This window comes from Nicotiana tabacum, chromosome 12 (assembly GCF_000715075.1).
Source record: "Nicotiana tabacum cultivar K326 chromosome 12, ASM71507v2, whole genome shotgun sequence".
NCBI classification, from domain to species: Eukaryota; Viridiplantae; Streptophyta; class Magnoliopsida; order Solanales; family Solanaceae; genus Nicotiana; species Nicotiana tabacum.
In genome coordinates this window covers 113,479,561-113,497,793 of record NC_134091.1, presented here as the reverse complement: position 1 = coordinate 113,497,793, position 18,233 = coordinate 113,479,561, and the positions used below count along the sequence as shown (strand labels likewise).

At 36.7% G+C, this 18,233-nt stretch overlaps 1 protein-coding gene across 1 annotated transcript; it reads right to left on the bottom strand.

The window, feature by feature from the left end:
• Positions 1-12,811: 12,811 nt before the first annotated feature.
• Positions 12,812-16,352, bottom strand: LOC107829385 (MLP-like protein 34). The gene is made up of 3 exons (XM_016656857.2): positions 16,103-16,352; positions 14,841-15,278; positions 12,812-13,344 (listed from the first exon to the last, which is right to left on the bottom strand). Exons 1-3 carry the CDS (start codon positions 16,287-16,289, stop codon positions 13,070-13,072), a joined length of 900 nt encoding a protein of 299 aa, XP_016512343.1. The 5' UTR covers positions 16,290-16,352; the 3' UTR covers positions 12,812-13,069.
• Positions 16,353-18,233: the final 1,881 nt, after the last annotated feature.

Here is an 18,233-nt window from a genome sequence, read left to right as displayed (position 1 = left end):
AAATCAAGCATAGGAGAAACTCCTTTCTCCCTTGTGTATGGAGCAGAAGCCTTGATCCCGGTAGAAGTAGGGGAGCGCACCTTGAGATATTTCCAAGCAAATGAAGAGTCAAACAACGAAGCAATGTTAGTCAACCTTGGAACTACTCGATGAGTACAAGGACTTGGCGCATATAAGAATGTCATCCCAAAAGCTGAGAATGGAATGATATTATATACGGAGAGCCAACCTCCATTATTTAAAAGTAGGATACTTGGTCCTAAGGAAAGTAAGGAAGCTAGGTCTAACATGGGAAGGCCCCTACCGGGTTTCAACTGTTACCGGGAAAGGTTCGTACGAATTGGAGAATAAAGATAGAGAAAAGTTGCCCAGCAACTAGAATGTGGCACACCTCAAAAGATATTATTGCTGGTGAATATCACATGTACTAAAAGTATGTGCAGAACTCTTTTTTCCTTCATCCAGTTTTTGTCCTAATTGGATTTTTCTGGCAAGGTTTTTTAACGAGACAGCAACGGAAAGCATACTACAAAGAAAGCTTTAACAATAACAATAACACCTTCTAATAACAAGGCATACAAGCGTAGAATCATGTGGGCGGTTAGTTAATCTTTTGCTCAATAGAAAAAATTCCTACTAGGAAGTTAGGTTTGCTATCGAACAAAGGTTACCAGACCGTACGCAAGTGCAAACCTCTAAAGGATTATTAGATAGGCTTTTGGTCGATAGCATAAATTTTTGAGGGGAAGCAAAGTTTGTTACCGAGTAGAAGATTGTCTAGCAATTCATTAGTGGGGTCCTCGAAGGTGCAAGACTTCCAGTGTTCCAATTCGCATTCTTCGCATTCGAACACTGGGGGGGTGGAAATGATATGCGAATTTACCAATAATGACTGCCACATTGACCGGAGCACGAAAATCGAAAACATAATTGTGTCATCGGGATCGGGGACTACGCGATCAGCCCCGTAGCAACAAGTCGTACAATTTAGCCACAAGTAATGGCAATTTCTTTTATGTACTTTTAGAAAATAGAAGGAATAAAGTAAAGTCCTTTTATTTCTATCTTGTTTCTTGTCTGAACGATGTATTGACTTTGTCATTTGAAAGTTAAATAAGCACTTCAAATGCTAGTGCCATAATGAATAGGAGACATCCTCTTCAAGAGCACCGTAAACATAAGAGGGCCCTCTCTTATGAAAACCCTCACGTTAAAGGGTTGATTTCGGAAGAACTTATGCCCGGAATCAAAATGCCTTCGAGGAAAAATACACCTGAAGCCTTGCATAAAAAGACACAAAAGCAAACTTGCGCAAATACTTACAAAAGCCCTCATGTTAAAGGGTTGATTTCGGACGAGTTTGTGCCCGAAATACAGATGCGTTTAGGGGGAAAATACACCCAAGGACTTACATAATCAGGCGCAAACAGTAAAACTTGCACAAAACACTTAGGCAAAAGAAAAAAGAGAGTGCAAAACTTGCATAGACGTTCAAACGAAAGAAAGACTCAAACAATACTTGAGCAAAAAGATGTCTTTATTTACCATCACATGCCAAAGTGGCACGGATACAAAAGTTGAAAAAGAAAAGCTAAACCGCTGCACCTACGGAACCCGGAGGAGGAGAAGTGTCTGCGCCCCCAGGGAAAGCGGGTAAATTTGCTGATGGCTCAACATTTTAGCCTTCATCAATGCAGCCTTCAAAATCTTCGCCATCTATTTCCTCTACAGTTACCAAAGTTTCAGAACCGGAACTAGAAGGACTGGAGGCATCAGGCTCTGCCGGGAGACCACTTTTAGCGTCTAGCTCAAGCTCACAGGCCTTAGCAATTTCAGCATCAAAGTCAATGATACCAGCTTTGGCCTCTTCCAAGGTTTTTCTCCTCATGTTGTAACTAACGTAAGTTTTCTCAACAACAAGGGAAGCCACTCGATGCTTAAGTTCTTCTTTGAGTTGGGTTACCTCGGTAGAAAGGCTTTCCCCAGCGGATCTAACAGACTGGAGGCTAACATCAAGGTCACAGACCGTTGAGCTAAAGAGCCTATTATGCTCGATAGTCTTCTTATACTTCTCCTCCAACTGGGCATGTTTCACCTCTGCAACAGCAAGCTCTTCAATTTTGGAGTTCAAGGCTGCCTCCAAGTTAGTCAATCTCTCAACGGAGGCAGCCTCACAATCGGATGCAGCAATAATAGTATTATGAACTTCAACACATTTGGCCTTAACCTCTTCAAATTGAACCCTCAACGGGGCGATCTCTTGGCTAAAGATCTCCACTTCTTGCTTACTTTGCTGCAAATGAGCCTCCAATACAACCGCCTCAGCAGCTTTGGCTTCCAGTTCTGAGAGGCGAGCGACAGTTTGCTCCTGCTCGGCCAAACGTTGATCCCATGCGGATGTAAGATCTTCCTTTTTCCGAATCAACCTTTGGAGGCCTTCGTAAGCAAGAAAGTTGGCTTACAAAGCAACAAAGGCAAACTCAGGATAATTTTAGGTGACTAAATAAGAAATAACAAAGGAATTAAAGAATGTACCACTGCAGCATTGTACATGGCGTTGTTCAACAAGCACTCTCCTTAGAGAGCATATATCTTCTCCCAAGTTACATCCAGTGGAGACCGAGAGAGTAACGTTCCTCCTCCTTTGCGGATCTTCAGAGGGGGCAGCATAATGTTTCCCTAAATTCCCATGAACTGGGGACTGGGGTAGAGGAACACCATCTTCTCGGCCAGATACGACCGGTGGAGATGATGTAGCAGTTGCCTGATGGAAGAGCTGGTGAAGAAGGAAATGAAGCTGATGGCAATGAAGGATGAGAATCAACCGCGACAAATACAGTGCTAGTTATTGGTTGCTCGCCAACCAAAGACGGCAAGTACCCGATACTCAGCCCCGCAAAACCGGGCACAACGACTGGAACCCGGAAACGGGAGTTCGCATTTTCTACCATCTAAAACTCCCCCCAAAGTGCCGAGACATCGTCCTCAATTGGTGTAACTAATTCAGTAGATTGAGCATTTTGTTGAGTTGATGAGGATCGTCGCCTTCTACGTAGAGAAGCTTCCCCATCACTAGCTTCTCCATCATCGTCGATCATCACAGTGTCTATGACCGGCCCGGAAGGAGGCTAGTCACCACAACTTCCGGAAATGACTCGGGAGTAGCAGTCTTCTCCTACTTATTCGTTTCCCGGTCATGGAGGAACGCCTTTTTTTGGTTGCTTGTTCTCCGGCCGGGGACTCCGTGATGAAACACTTGTACCTGAAGAAGGCTTGAGACACCTGTTTGAGTAAGCGCCTCCTAAAGCAGCCTCCCTGCATCACTTGTCACGACCCCAAATTCCCTCCGTAGGATGTCGTGATGGCACCTAGTCTCTAAGACTAGGTAAGCCTATCAATGCGAAATAATAATAAATATCTGAAATAAATAAACTACAATTCAAATAATTTCAACTCCCAAAACCTGGTAGAAATAAATCACAAGCTTCTAAGAATTTATTCTCAATGTCTCTATATATCAAGGTCGAAATAAAATATAAGGAAGCAACATAAAATGATAGAACGGGACTCCAGAGTCTGTGGACGCTGGCAGATATACCTCAAAGTCTCCGTGCGCAAGTAACTCACTGACGTCTAGGCTGGTAAGATGTACCTGGATCTGCACAAAAAGATGTGCAGAAGCGTAGTATGAGTACACCACAGCGGTACCCAGTAAGTGCCAAGCCTAATCTCGGTAGAGTAGTGACGAGGTCAGGTGAGGCCCTACTGGAATATAATAATGGCATAGTAAAATGTTTAACAATATAGTAAAATAAAATGACATTGGAAATGAATCAAATAGTATGTCATATTTAATGACACCATAATTGCAAATAATATCTCGTGGAATCAAAACAGAATTTTCTTCAACTTTATGAAAATCACAACAATTAATCGAAGGCAACTATGGGCATAAATCAATATCAACAAGGGCACTACCGAGGTACCGCCTCGTAGTCCTAAATTATAAATAATTTCATAATATCTCATTTTCTTATACCACCGTGGGAGCCTTCACGATTTATTTAAAGAAAATATTTTTTCCGAAACAGCATCCCGCGTTTTAGCCACCCTTATCACACCGCATGACTTCTAGTAGTCACCCCTACTAGCCACGCGTATCAAGCCACCCTTATCTCACCACATGCATTTCAATACCCAGACCTTATACCACCGCATGCGTATTAATATCACAATATATCACAATTTGTACCTCAAGTGCCCAATATTTCAATTTTCCACAATAAATCAACAATAATATTTTTTCAATAATAAAGAGCTCACGGCTCATGCCAAAATAATCCATTAATAATATTATTTCCACAATAAAGAGCTCACGGCTCCATCACAATGAGTACCAAAAAAAATCTTACAAAAATATTCATGAATAAATAATTCAAAAAAATAATATTTCAAATTTTCAATACGTTGCTTCAATATCAAATTTAAAAATTTCAAATACTTCATATTAATAATATTTAATTTAAAGAAAATTAACCTTCAAATAATGCACAGTATAAAAGAAACCAAGTTTCAATTAAACAGGTAAAACAATTAGCAGGAAAAGGTCAAACAAATTTAAAATGTATATCACAGATCAATGATGAAGAATATAACAAGATAAAATAATTTAATAAATGCGCAACAAAGATCTACACAATTTAAAAATATAATCTTTCACATTTAGCCCATGTACACACTCGTCATCTCGTGTACACGACTTTTAACACATTTTAATAATCACATTAATATCAATTCTAGGGAAAATTTCCCCCACACAAGGTTAGACAAGTCACTTGCCTCGACTTGCTCCAATTTAATCAAGTATTATATTTTTTCCTCGATTCTCCGACTCCGATCGACTCGTATCTAGTCATAATTATTTCGATATAGTCAACAAAAATTATAGAAATCAATTTCATAAGAAAATATTACATGTGTTTTCAATAAAAATCCGAAATTAGCTCAAAATTTGCCCGTGGGGCTCACATCTCGGAATCCGGCGAAAGTTACGAAATATGAACGCCCATTCAACCACGAGTCTAACCATACCAAAATGACTAAATTCCAATAACGATTCGACCCTCAAATCCACAAATCTATCCAAGAGGGTTTTCAAATTTTTCCAACTTAAATCACCAATTAAATGTTAAAAACAATGATGGATTCGGGTAATCTAACCAAGATTGAGTTAAGAACACTTACCCCAATATTTTTTCTTGAAGATATATCAAAAATTGCCTCTGCTCAAGCTCCAAGTTGTTAAAAATGGCGAATGGGACGAAGCCCCCATGATTTTATAACTTACAGATCTGTCCAGGGTGACCTCGATCTTGAGGTCCGATCCTGGACCTCGATCATAGGAGTCCGATCATGGGGAGTCCGATTAAGGGGAGTCCGATCATGGGGTCCGATCATGGTCCTCGACCCTGGGGCTCGATCACAGCCATCAATTCTAGCTATCGATCATGGCTTCGATCTTTATGGCTTTCGATCATTGGCCTTGGTCATAGCCCTCGATCCTGGGCCTTCGATCAGTGGCCTTCGATCACTGGCCTTCGAGCTTGTCTTCGATCATGGATCTCGAGCCTGCCTTCGATCCTCGGCTCAATTTCTGGGGGCTCGATTTCACAGCAGAAGAAAATTTGCAGCAGCTTTTGCAGCAGCTGTTTAAGTCCCATTTTTGATCCGTTGACCATCCGAAACTCACTCGAGGCCCTCGGGACCTCAACCCAATACACCAACAAGTCCTAAAACATCATACGAACTTATTTGAAACCTCAAATCACATCAAACAACGCTAAAATCACGAATCACACATAGATTCAAGCCTAATGAACTTTGAAACTTTTAATTTCTACAAACAACACCGGAAAATTTTCAGAATCGGATTTCGACCCCGATATCAAAAAGTCAACCCCTCAGTCAAACTTCCCAAAAATTTAACTTTCGGCATTTCAAGCCTAATTCCACTACGGACTTACAAATAAAATTCCGATCACGCTCCTAAGTCCAAAATTACCATACGGAGCTGTTGGAATCATAAAAATTCTATTCCAGGGTCATTTGCACATAATTCGACATCCGATCACTATTTGAACTTAAACTTTAAATTTTTTATCAAAATTCTATATCTCGGGCTAGGGACCTCGGAATTTGATTCTGGGTATACGCCTAAGTCCCAATTCACGATACGGACCTACCGGAACTGTCAAAACAATGATCCGAGTCCGTTTGCTCAAAATGTTGACCAAAGTCAGCTTAGTTGTGTTTTAAACATCTAATTCACATTTTAATCTATTTTTCACCTGAAAACTTTCCGAAAATTTTTTATGGACTGCACACGCAAGTCGAGTAATAATAAATAGTGCTTATATCACATAATTAATCATTAAATTTAAAGATAATATTTTGGGTCATCACAGGTAGGATCATCATCCATGCTAGATAATAGAGCATGGTGGCCGCGTTTGCTGAAGTTTATCATTCCCCCGCGGAAGACTTTGGGGGAATAGAGATTCATCACATGAGCTAAGGATAGCTCATTTCCCGTCTCTTGGCACAAACATTGAAGATAAGCAATCGCCCTCCACACAGAAGGACTTACTTGTGCCAAACACACTTAGTTGCGGAGGCAGAACTCCGCAATAACAGAGTCAAGCTCTCCACTCAAAGAAAATGCACCCAAAGTAAAGGGATACATATAAAAATATGTAAAACCCTCCCTGGGTAGGGTTATTCACTCTGTTAGATCAGGAGAAACAATGTCCAAATCTTGGCAGCGACAATCTTCCGTCACAATAGAAATACTAGAAGGACGAATGGAAGAAGGGTATTTTCCAATGGCCCACGTGGGGCGGATAGCTGAAGGGAATTTATCTTCAATGTCTTTTGTTGTAACAAGACTTCTAGGGATGATGGAGCCCACTATTGGAGGAGCAGCATCCCCGGCTTTGTTCTTGCTCTTTGAAGAGCTGGTGTTCTTTGAAGAGGAAGCCATTATATATTACGGATAAAGGAAAACCTTTTTCGTTTGAAGGAAGTTGAGGAAAGGTTGAAGAACAATAAATAAGGTTTTAGGAAGTTTGGAGAGTTATGAAGTATGAGTGAAGAAAATTGATGATGTAATGACCCAACCGATCATTTTAACTTTTAGAACCCAGTTCCCTAAAATAAAACTTTTCGTAGGTGCTTGTAATGATTTATGACTTGCGGGGATGGTTGGTTCGGGATTTGGAAGTGTTTGGGGTGAAACCGGAACACTTGATTCCCTTAAGTTGGCCTTAAAGTGCTAAGTTTGACTTCGGTCAATATTTTGAGAAAACGACCCCGGAATAGAATTTTGATGATTCCAACAGCTCCGTATGGTGATTTTAGACTTAGGAGCGTATTCGAAATTTTATTTGGAAGTCTGTAGTTAAATTAGGCTTGAAATGGCTAAAAACAAGAATTTAAGTTTGGAAGTTTGACCGATGAGTTGACTTTTTGATACCGGAGTCTGAATCCAGTTCCGAAAATTTTCATAGCTCCGTTATGTAATTTATGACTTGTGTGTAAAATTTGAGGTCAATCGGAGTTGATTTGATAGGTTCTGACATTGAATGTAGAAGTTGAAAACTCTTAGTTTCATTAAGCTTGAATTGGGGTATGATTCATGGTTTTAGCGTTGTTTTTGATGTGATTTAGAGGTTTGACTAAGTTCGTATGATGTTTTAGGACTTGTTGGTATATTTTGTTGAGGTCACGAGGGCCTCGAGTGAGTTTCAGATGGTTAACATATCAAAAATTGGAGTTAAAAAGCTGCTGCAATTTTTCCTCTTCTGTTGGACATTCTGAGTTGTGATCGAGCCCAGATATCGAGACCAGGGTTGACGAGGCACAGGCTCGAGCCTATGTATCGAAGCCATGATCGAAGGCAAGGCTCGAGTGACAGGATTGAGACCCAAGATTGAGGGTCAGAATCGAAGGCTCAAGCTCGATGCCATGATTGGGGCTATGATCGAAGGCCCAACCTCGATGCTCTGATCGAGGCCATGACCGAGGTCCAGGCTTGAGCTTGTGATCGAAGCCGCGATCGAGGTCCAGTTCGAGGACCAGTTCCGAAGGCAGCTGGGAAGTTTTATAAAAAGAGGACATTCATCCCATTTGCCATTTTTGACGAACTTGAGCTTGAGCAGAGGCGACGTTTGTCAGATTTTCAAGGGAAAGACATTGGGGTAAGTGGTTCTAACTTGGATTTGGTCTATGAACATAAATATATCATTGTTTTCACAATTTAATTAGCGTTTTGAGATTGAAATTTGGAAAAGTTTAAAAATCTCATAGAAACAAATTTTTGAGATTTCGGTATCGATTCGGAGTCGGATTTGAGTGAAACTGGTATGGTTGGACTCGTAATTGAATGGGTTGTCGGATTTCATAACTCTCGCCGGATTCCGAGATGTGGGCCCCGCGGGTGAATTTTTAATTAATTTCGGGATTTTTATTAAAAATGTAGTATTTTCTTATAGAATTTATTTCCTATAATTTTTAGTGATTGTATCGAATTATTTTGGCTAGATTCGAGCCAGACAGAGTTGGATAATCGTGGAAAAGGCAAAATTGTGGATTAAATTGGAGCAAGACGAGGCACGTCTCTTGTCTAACCTTGTGAGGGAGAAATTACCTCATAGGTGATTAAAATTAAATAATTGTTGCTAATTGTGGGGGGCTACGTACGCATGTGAAGACGAGAGTCCGTGCGTAGCTACTATTAATGCTAAAGTTCGGGTAGTTTAGGACTCAAAGCATGCTTTACTTGTGTAAATTGTATTCTTTGATTTATTTATATTAATTGATATCTATATGAATATATTGTGAATTGTTAGATAAAGATATTAAAGGATGGAAATCTCATAGGCTTGATTGTCTGTTTTAATCAATTAATTGTTAAAAAAAATTATTCTCCTCCCAAATTTATCTTATAATAAATATACTCTCCTTCCGGAGGCATATAAGAAAATGTCCTCCTTTCTTGTGGAGCGGGCCGAACGCCTCGGCAGGATAGATGCATCTATGGATCGCGCCGCACGTCTCTCGGCAGTGTACACGACACTCTGGATCGGGTCGTACGTCCTCGGCAGAAATTGTGCTTAATAATAATAATTACACGATACTTTAATAATTTATTTCAGCTTGTGAAGCTAATTAATAAATTAAAAAATCCTTGAAATTTAATGAATTATTATTCTTGCTTGTTAAGAAATTAATTGTTACTCCTGTAAATGAGGTTTAATTGATAAATTGGAAATTATTTGAATTGAAGAAATTTAATTAATATATTGAGAATTATTACATTTGAAGGAATTTGATTATTTCTGCTGATTAAATAAATTATTGTAAGTTCTGTAAATCATGCTGATTTAAATATCCTAGTTTTATTTCAGTTATTTATTATTGACCCATAGTGAGTGTCAAAGTCGGCCATCTCGTCTCTACCACTTCGAGATTAGGCTTGATACTTACTGGGTACACGTTGTTTACGTACTCATATTACACTTGCTACACTTTTTGTGCAGGATCTGAGACAGGTACTAGTGGAGGACCTATCATCACATACCCACGTCATCCCGAGGCATAGTGGTGAGCTGCCTTTCTGAGCCGTTCTGCAGCTACCAATGTCTCTTCTTATATGTATATTCTGTCTATTTCATTTCAGACAGTATTTGGAGTTTTGTATAATCTACTAGATGCTCATGCACTTGTGACACCGGATCTTGGCACACACACATTGGTAGAAGTTGGTATTTATTATTTTCTTGGAATAAAAGTTTAACCAATGTATGTTTGACTTATTAGTTGGCTAGCCTAGCTGTAATGTTGGGCGCCATCACGACCTATAGGTAAAATTGGGTCGTGACAGATACATATAAGTAAAAGTTTAGGCGGCTAAATTCGTGGCCATGATTAGCTCGATAACCGGCAAAAGCTGTGCTGAATTGTGGGATGACGCGTGTTCGGGGTATTAAATGCAGAGAGACGTGCGTCTAATCAACCGTCAGAAGCTTTTCAGAAGGAATCATAGTAGTTCCCGCCAAAAAGAGTGTTTCTACCAATTTCCCGGTAACACAGAGTTATACCACCGGAAAGCAGGAGGACTATCTGTATACGGTAAAATACGCTATGCTAAGTGGCCACTTAAGAGAATGACACGTGGAACCTAAGGCGAAGGATAGTTAGAACCGAAGACAAGTATCTCATTTGTCACCGGAAATAATAACACTCATGGAGATACAATAAATACCCTCTGCGAGGTGGCATTTAATGAAAATTATTCCATAATATTTTGTGCACTGCCCGTTACAAAGAATTTGTCATTTATGCTCACCGTTACACCTTCAACAACGGCCCTCATAATTGACATTAAAGAAGGGCACGATCCAAGGACCTTGTTCCATAGACGTAGTTATAAATAGTGAGCTATGTTATCATTGTAGGAGGAGGAATTTTCTGAAAAACTGATACTATAATTTATTCAAAGCTCTATACAATTTTATCTTTTTACTTTTTGATTTCATTACTGTTGTGCCCGGAAGCCTTGCTACCGAAATTACTGTTTATGCTATTTCATCTTCATCTCAAGGCTAAGTATTGCATATTTCTTCAATTCTTTTATTATTTCAGGATCGAATTAATTCACTTGTTTAGAAACCACGTATAAATTCAACTGTACCATTTTACGGGTAAACACTGCTACGAACATAAATGTTACTCCCTCCGTTCCAATTCATGTGAACCTATTTGACTGGGTACGAAGTTTAAGAAAAAATAAAAAATTTTGGAATTTGTGGTCCTAAACAATTCAAATAGGGGCCTAGAATATTTGTGTGGTTATAAAAAATTCTCATTAAGGATAGAATTATAAGTTTAAACAAAATTATTTTTAAATTTAGAAAGTAAAGTCCACGTGACACGTTACTGAAAAGTGTAGATGCATTAAAGCTGACAGATTTAAAGACCAGCAATTATTAGAGATCAAGTTGAGGTACTTAAAATGGAGTATCTATTAAATGAGCAGCATGATAATCTGAATTGAATTATAAATATTGTGCACAAGTAGAACTGTCAAATCTGATCTAGACCTCTGAGGCATAATAAAGTACTCCTAGGCAGCTCGAATCTGACTGGGACCATGATTATGATATAAATAGTTGAGAAATATATTTGATATAAACCACATATTTTACCATTCTTAGGCCCTGTTTGTCCATATATTTTTTTTTCTTTTCTTCAAAAATAATTTTAAAAATGTGTTTATCCATAAAATTTTGTAAGTTTTTAAAAACAATTCGAAAATGAGTTTAAAATTTTCAGCAAAACTTTTTTTCTCACTTACAAAACTGCAATATTTTTCTTTAAGTGAAATGTATGTCCAAACATAATGTGAAATTTTAAATACTATTTTTCAACTTAACTCCAAATACTATTTTTTTCATAAATTATAATTTTTATGTCCAAACACCTATTTAGTTTAACAATCCTTCTCGTTTTAAAATAAACTTAAAAACCCAACATATTTTTTATACAAACCACAAAAGTAACTCTTCTAACACACAATTTTAACTCTTCTTAAATTATCTGTCTTTCACAATTGAGGTGGAGGGTTCAAACCTTTACGGTAGCACAATATATTTTTTCTTTTTTCTTTTTTTTTTTCCTCTTTCGACCCCTAATTTAAAAACAAAAACTCCTTTTTTTAATCATTTGAACCATATATATGCAATTCAAGTACAAACATTACTACCACTAAACTCTAAATCTTAATAGACAATTCAGTGTTTTGATCGACAGAAGCTTCCCACATAGTAAGTATATGTTTCATGATTACAGCTGTGTTTGGTATAAAGGTAAATATCTTCCTAAAAATATTTTTCATTTTCATGTTTGGTTGGCCTAAATGTTTTGAAAAATATTTTTCTCGTGAACTCATTTTCCTCCAATTTTTTTCATATTAAGAGAAGGAAAAATATTTTTCAAAACTCCTTCTCAACCTTCCTCACCCCATTTTCCCATCCCCACCAACCTACCCCTCACACCCCAACCCCGCCCCACCCTACCCAGCTCAACACACCCTAAATAAAAATATTATTAACAGTAATTTCTTTTCATGTTATAGATAGATTTTTTTTTTTCATTTCAACAAACGAATATTTTTTTTTCCGGGAAATATTTTTCACTCACCAACCAAACAAGGGAAAATAAGTGATAAAATCACTCATTTTTCATGAAAATATTTTCTAGGAAAACATTTTCTTTCATGCCAAATACACCCTACATCCCTTTCTATTTTCTCTTTTCCACAATCCTTATGTATACATAAGGGGATTTTGTAAAAAAACAAAATCAAGAAAAGAAGAAAAACACTGACATTGGTTTTCTGAAAACAAAACAAAACAAAAAAACAAACAAAAAGTGATAGGAGCTCCATCCGTTCTTTTTTAGTTGTCCAATTTTGATTTTACACTCTCTTTAAAAAAATAAAATTTATCTTTTATAATTTTAGCCTTAATAATGACTGCATTTCAAAAAAATTTAGAAAATAATTTGAGAAATGAGTAGTTAATGATAAGAGTAAAAGAGGAAAAGATAATTATTTTTTTCTTAATTTGCTAAAATGAAAAAATAAAAAGTAAAAATATATTTTTGATATAGTGACAAGCAAATGTGAACGGAGGGCGAAAATAGTATTCAATCCAAAGTCCAAGACTCGTCATTCAGCTAGCACACTGCATAGTTATTCTCAATCAAATTTGCACGCTTTTATGTTTTTTTTTACCTTGGAATTAATAGGATAAAATATTACATCAACATTATCAACACAAATTCACAAACTGTTGTTCAATGCACAACAAAATCAGAAATTACATATTCACTCATTTTTATGTTTATTTTCTGCATAAAGTAGACATTATTTTCAAGCACACCCATTAATCAAAACACACATTATTATTAAACTTCATGAGACAGCAGCCTAATTCCACGCATATGGGATTTATGTATCACATTTAAGATGGTGAGTCTCAATATCTTTGGTAACATTGAGGCAGAATTCCATTAAAGTGTGTGGATCTGGGACTTTTGAGTTCTGCTTTTCATATTCCAAGATCCAAGTAACCAAGTTGCTTTCACCCTTGGTCTCAACATGAACTGTGAGATAAAATGATTTGTATGTCTCCAACAAATCCCCTCCAATCACTTTGAATTTAACCAACTTCTTTTCCTCATCTATGACTTCAATTATCTCCTTTGCAACCTTCTCTTTCCCATCTACAAACAATAATAATAATAATAATAAAAACTTTAATAATTACACAGTACAAATGGGCGAGTTGGGTAGAATTTGAACGGGTTAATATGGTTTGAATTAACTACATGTTGGGTTATAATTTGTCCAAAATTTATTTGGGTCAAGATGGACGAATTAATTTGGACTAATTAAGCAACGTCTCATAATCCAACTTGCTCGACTCAAAAATAATATTTCATTTGTTTACTTGTTCTTTTATAATTTGTTTGATTACCAAATCCAACTAACCAAAGTTTTTCATTTATTTATCATATCTAACCAACCAAACCCAATAATTTTATCCTTTTATATTTTGATAAGTTATTTATGGGTCAATTTGGACTACTAGTCCAAGCTTTTAGATGGTTAACGTGGACTATGCCCAAATGCACCCGCCAATGAATATATACTTAGTCAACTCATTTAACTCTGACTTAGTCGGCTATATTTTTGTGTTAAATTTGACACCTATGTATACAGCTCAACTTAGAAGGGGTCACAGCATGGTTAACATGGAATTTCAATAATGTGGCAGAGCAAAGATTAAATACTTTTGACACTCATTTTAGAGAAAACATGTACTTCGATTATTGGAACTATTTAACTTAGATATACTGTTAATAGAAAACTTCAAATATATATCATGGATTTCGACCCGAAACATGAAGAACGATGCGGGATGTGTAAACAATATTCTATATGCATTGGAAGCTGAAAAGAAAAGAAAACTTACGAGTGTGTTTGGTATGGAGTAAAACATTTTTCGGAGAATATTTTTTAATTTTTTCATGTTTGGTTGACTTAAATATTTTGAAAAATATTTTCCTTATCAACTCATTTTTCTTTAATTGGAAGAAAACATTTTTCCCGGGAAACATTTTCCTTTCAACCTTCCCCATCCTATTCCCCACCCCCTCCAACCCTACCCACCACCCACCCTCAGCCCCCAGCCCCACCTCTAGCACCCCCTCAACCTCACCCATCCCTCCACCCTCAACCACCCCCACCATCCAACGCCTCCACCCCCATCCCATGGTGTTTACCTTAAAAATTACTCCCTCAGTTTCAATTTATGTGAATTCATTTGATTGGACACGGAATTTAAGAAAAGAGAGAAGACTTTTAAACTTGTGGTGTAAAATGAGGCACATATATTTTGTGTAGCTATAAATCATTGCATAAATATAAATTATTTTCAAATAAGGAAAGAGGTCATCCTTTTTGGTACGGACTAAAAAGGAAATATGTTCACATAAATTGAAACGGAGGGAGTATATTTTTTTAAAAAAATATATATTTGCTACTCACTAATCAAACACGAAAAAAAAAATTGAAATTCTTTTTCACTCACCGATCAAATATGAGAAAATAAGTGATAAAACCACTCATTTTTAAAAAAAAAACATTTTCCTTTCGGACCAAACACACCCTACGTACAACGTGTAGGATCTAACAATTAAGTAGAATGTTAACTTACCATGTACGTAGTTCCAAAAGAGAACAGAGCCAACAGTTCCCCATTCACCTTCATGAATATCAACATTCTGAATCTTATCAGAGCACATAGTAGAGATATGGTGTGGTCTATACCTAAATATTTCATGAAACACATCTCCATCAGATTTAATCTCAATTTGAGACTCTAACTTCCCAGTTAGGTGATGAGTCTCAATATCTTTAGTGACATTAAGACAGAATTCCATTAATGTGTGTGGATCTGGTATATCTGGATTCAACTTCTCGTAGTCCAAGATCCAAGTAACCAAATTGTCTTCACCCTTCGTTTCAACATGAACAGTGAGATAAATTGATTTGTAAAAATCCAGTAGATCTCCCCCTATCACCTTGAATTTAACCAACTTCTTTTCTTCATCTATTTCTTCAATAATCTCCTTTGCTACCTTCTCCTTCCCATCTGTAATATACAAAAATAAAGCTCAGTTAGTCTTAGAATTAACCTAAATAGTCGCCAATCAACCCAAGTATTCTTATCGGTTTAACATTCACACGTTTAGAATTTACTCAAGTATGTGAAGGATTCAGAATTTAGATACCGTGTGTTTTGAGTTGAAAGAGTGGGTTCTCAAATATACATTTAAATCTATCTATGCTTGTTTTTTTTTTTTAAACATAAATATGTGGTTCGTCGATCCCCGAAGCACTAGATAGTGTCTGACCGGATCACCGGATATCCGTTTTGGCGGTCGGAATTCTGACATTTTCCAGCAGTCGATGTAGCACTGCGCCATCCGGTTCATCGAATCCGGTACTTTCAACATTTGAATCCAGTACTTTCAACGTAAAATATAAACTTATGTGTAAAAATTCTTGTAAATTTCAATAAAAAGTAAATTTGAACCCGTAATTTTAAAATTACAATGGATTTAATGCTAAAAATTTTAATGGTCTGAACCCATAATTTGTGACGCGGAGTAAAAATTTATGTATAAAAATTCGTTAAAATTGTAAAAATAATAGATATGAACCATAACTTTAAAAATATAATGGGTTCAATACTAAAACCTTAAAAAGTTGAACCCATAAAGTTTAGATCTCGGATTCGTCTATGCCTATAAAGCTTAAATCCTAGATCCGCCTCGACGGACCACGACCGGTTGTTGAATTTGTTGCTCATCTTTAACGTGTAAATATTAGTATAAGAAAACAGGGACTAACATTATAACAATCACTTTATATAAACATGCATAATATTTTATTTGAAGAGTAGTGATTGCTTACCATGAGTGAAGTTCCAAAAAATCACAGAACCAACAGTTCCCCATTCACCTTCATGAATGTCAACATTTTGGATTTTATCAGGAGACATGCTTGAGATATGGTGGGGTCTATATCTAAAGATCTCATGAAACACATCACCACAAGACTTGATGTTTATCTCAGAAACCAACTTTCCTTCAAGACTCATTTCTCTTCTCGCTCTCTCAGATTGATATGTTACAATGTTATATTAAATGGTGTGGTTTATCATTATATGAGTTGGGTTTTATAGAATATGTCTAAATTATTTGTATTTTTTTTTTCATTTTTTTTTTGCTTAGACAAAAAGTGGCTCTTCGTGTTTGGTCAATCTTTCAAATTCTGTTTATTTAATTTTGAGAAGTTTGAAATAACGATTTGTGTTTGGCTAATTAATTTAAAAAGTAATTTTGTCAAAAGTAAATGAGTAATTTGTGCTTGACCAAGGTTCTAAAAGTACTTTTAAGAAAAGTTACTTTTACGGCCTTTGAAAAATAATTTCTATTACTGCTCAAAATTATTTATTTTTTTCTAAAAGTTTGATTAAACACGTCAACTCTCTAAAATAAGTATTTTTACTATTAAAAAAATACTTTTGGCTCTTAAAGAGTTTGACCAAAAAAGCTAATAATATATATCATAGTATTAGTACCCAAGAAGGTAGTGTCATATTTAGATAAAATATTGACCACTTAGTTTCCTTCCCTAGATGTGTGGCTAATTTTCTATCATTTAGCATTTCGTACCTTGTTGGTAAATAATAATCACAATTCACACCACGATACTAAGTTTACTTGTGAGGGCGTGCGTTCGGGCAGTCGGATTGGATACGAAAATTTTAGTTTGGATCTTCATTTTTCGGATTGAAGAAATAACAATCCAAATCCAATTCAAATAAGCTCGGATTAGACTTGGATTTTTTAAGTCTGGTTTCAGATTAATCATTTTGGATATTTTGAATTTTTGGTTTTGAGCGTATAAGTTTAGATATTTCTTCTTTTTACAAAAATAAATATCCAAATGAAGTACTCATGTTAAATTGCCTGAAAAGTTCCTCATTCTCATCACAATCATTCAAAAAAAGTATTCAAATAATAAAATTATTATCAAGAAAATGCAATGAGACATTAATACGGCCGATAAGAAGTAGCAATAGTAAAACCATGTCCAAATAGAAAATATTATGACAGTAACTTAGTAATTAATACTGAATATATGAGATAATATCTAATGGGTATTGTATACGGTCAAAACAGATTTCGGCTTTCTTACGTTCGATCGAGATCGAGTGGTAAGAAGCCAAAGTAGGATTTTGGGAGTAAGCTCCAAAGGCAGTACAAATGAGCCTCGAGTCCAAAGGCAGCTCGAGGAGTCGGCTCGATAATCCTATCAAGCCCGAGGCGTTGCTTCGAGGTCGAAAATGCACCACGCCTTCCCCGAAAGTCGAGCTCAAGTCAAGACCGAAGAGCCAACCCGGTAACGGGTTCGGGCCAGTATCGAGTTCGGACCAGTATCGAGTTCGAGCATGTGTCGAGCTCACAGACAAGAGCCGTTGCAACCGCACCAAGGAGAGAATCTTGGCAGGAATCGAGGAAGAGACAAATCATCATGAGTTCTTCACTATATGCTTTATTTTATTATTTTGTTATAAATAATGTAGTGACCCTCTATTATAAAAGCGGGGTCCTTGTAAGCTAAGGGAGGACAAATAGCAACAAAAAGATCACATCTCATATTAAAAGAGATCCCCTTGTGTTTGATTAACTTTATCTTATTCGTTCTTTTTGCTCACTATTTTCATTCCCATAGTCAAGAATACACTTATTTCTATTTTTCAACACGATTTATATCAAATTGTATCGCATATCCTTAGAACCATACACAAATCTAACGTTATTCAATTTTTCGGGTAAACAGTTTGGCGCCCACCGTGGGGCTAAGAGTAACAGTGGTTGTTTGATACAAATCTGCAATACACACCAGTTTACAACTTCAAATCGACAAATGTCAAACCCTTGATTGATGGCTTTACCTATTGACCATGAAGCCGGCCTTCAAGATGAAACCAACAACTTGACACCCTGGCCCGGAAGGCGAACTAACGATGTCACTG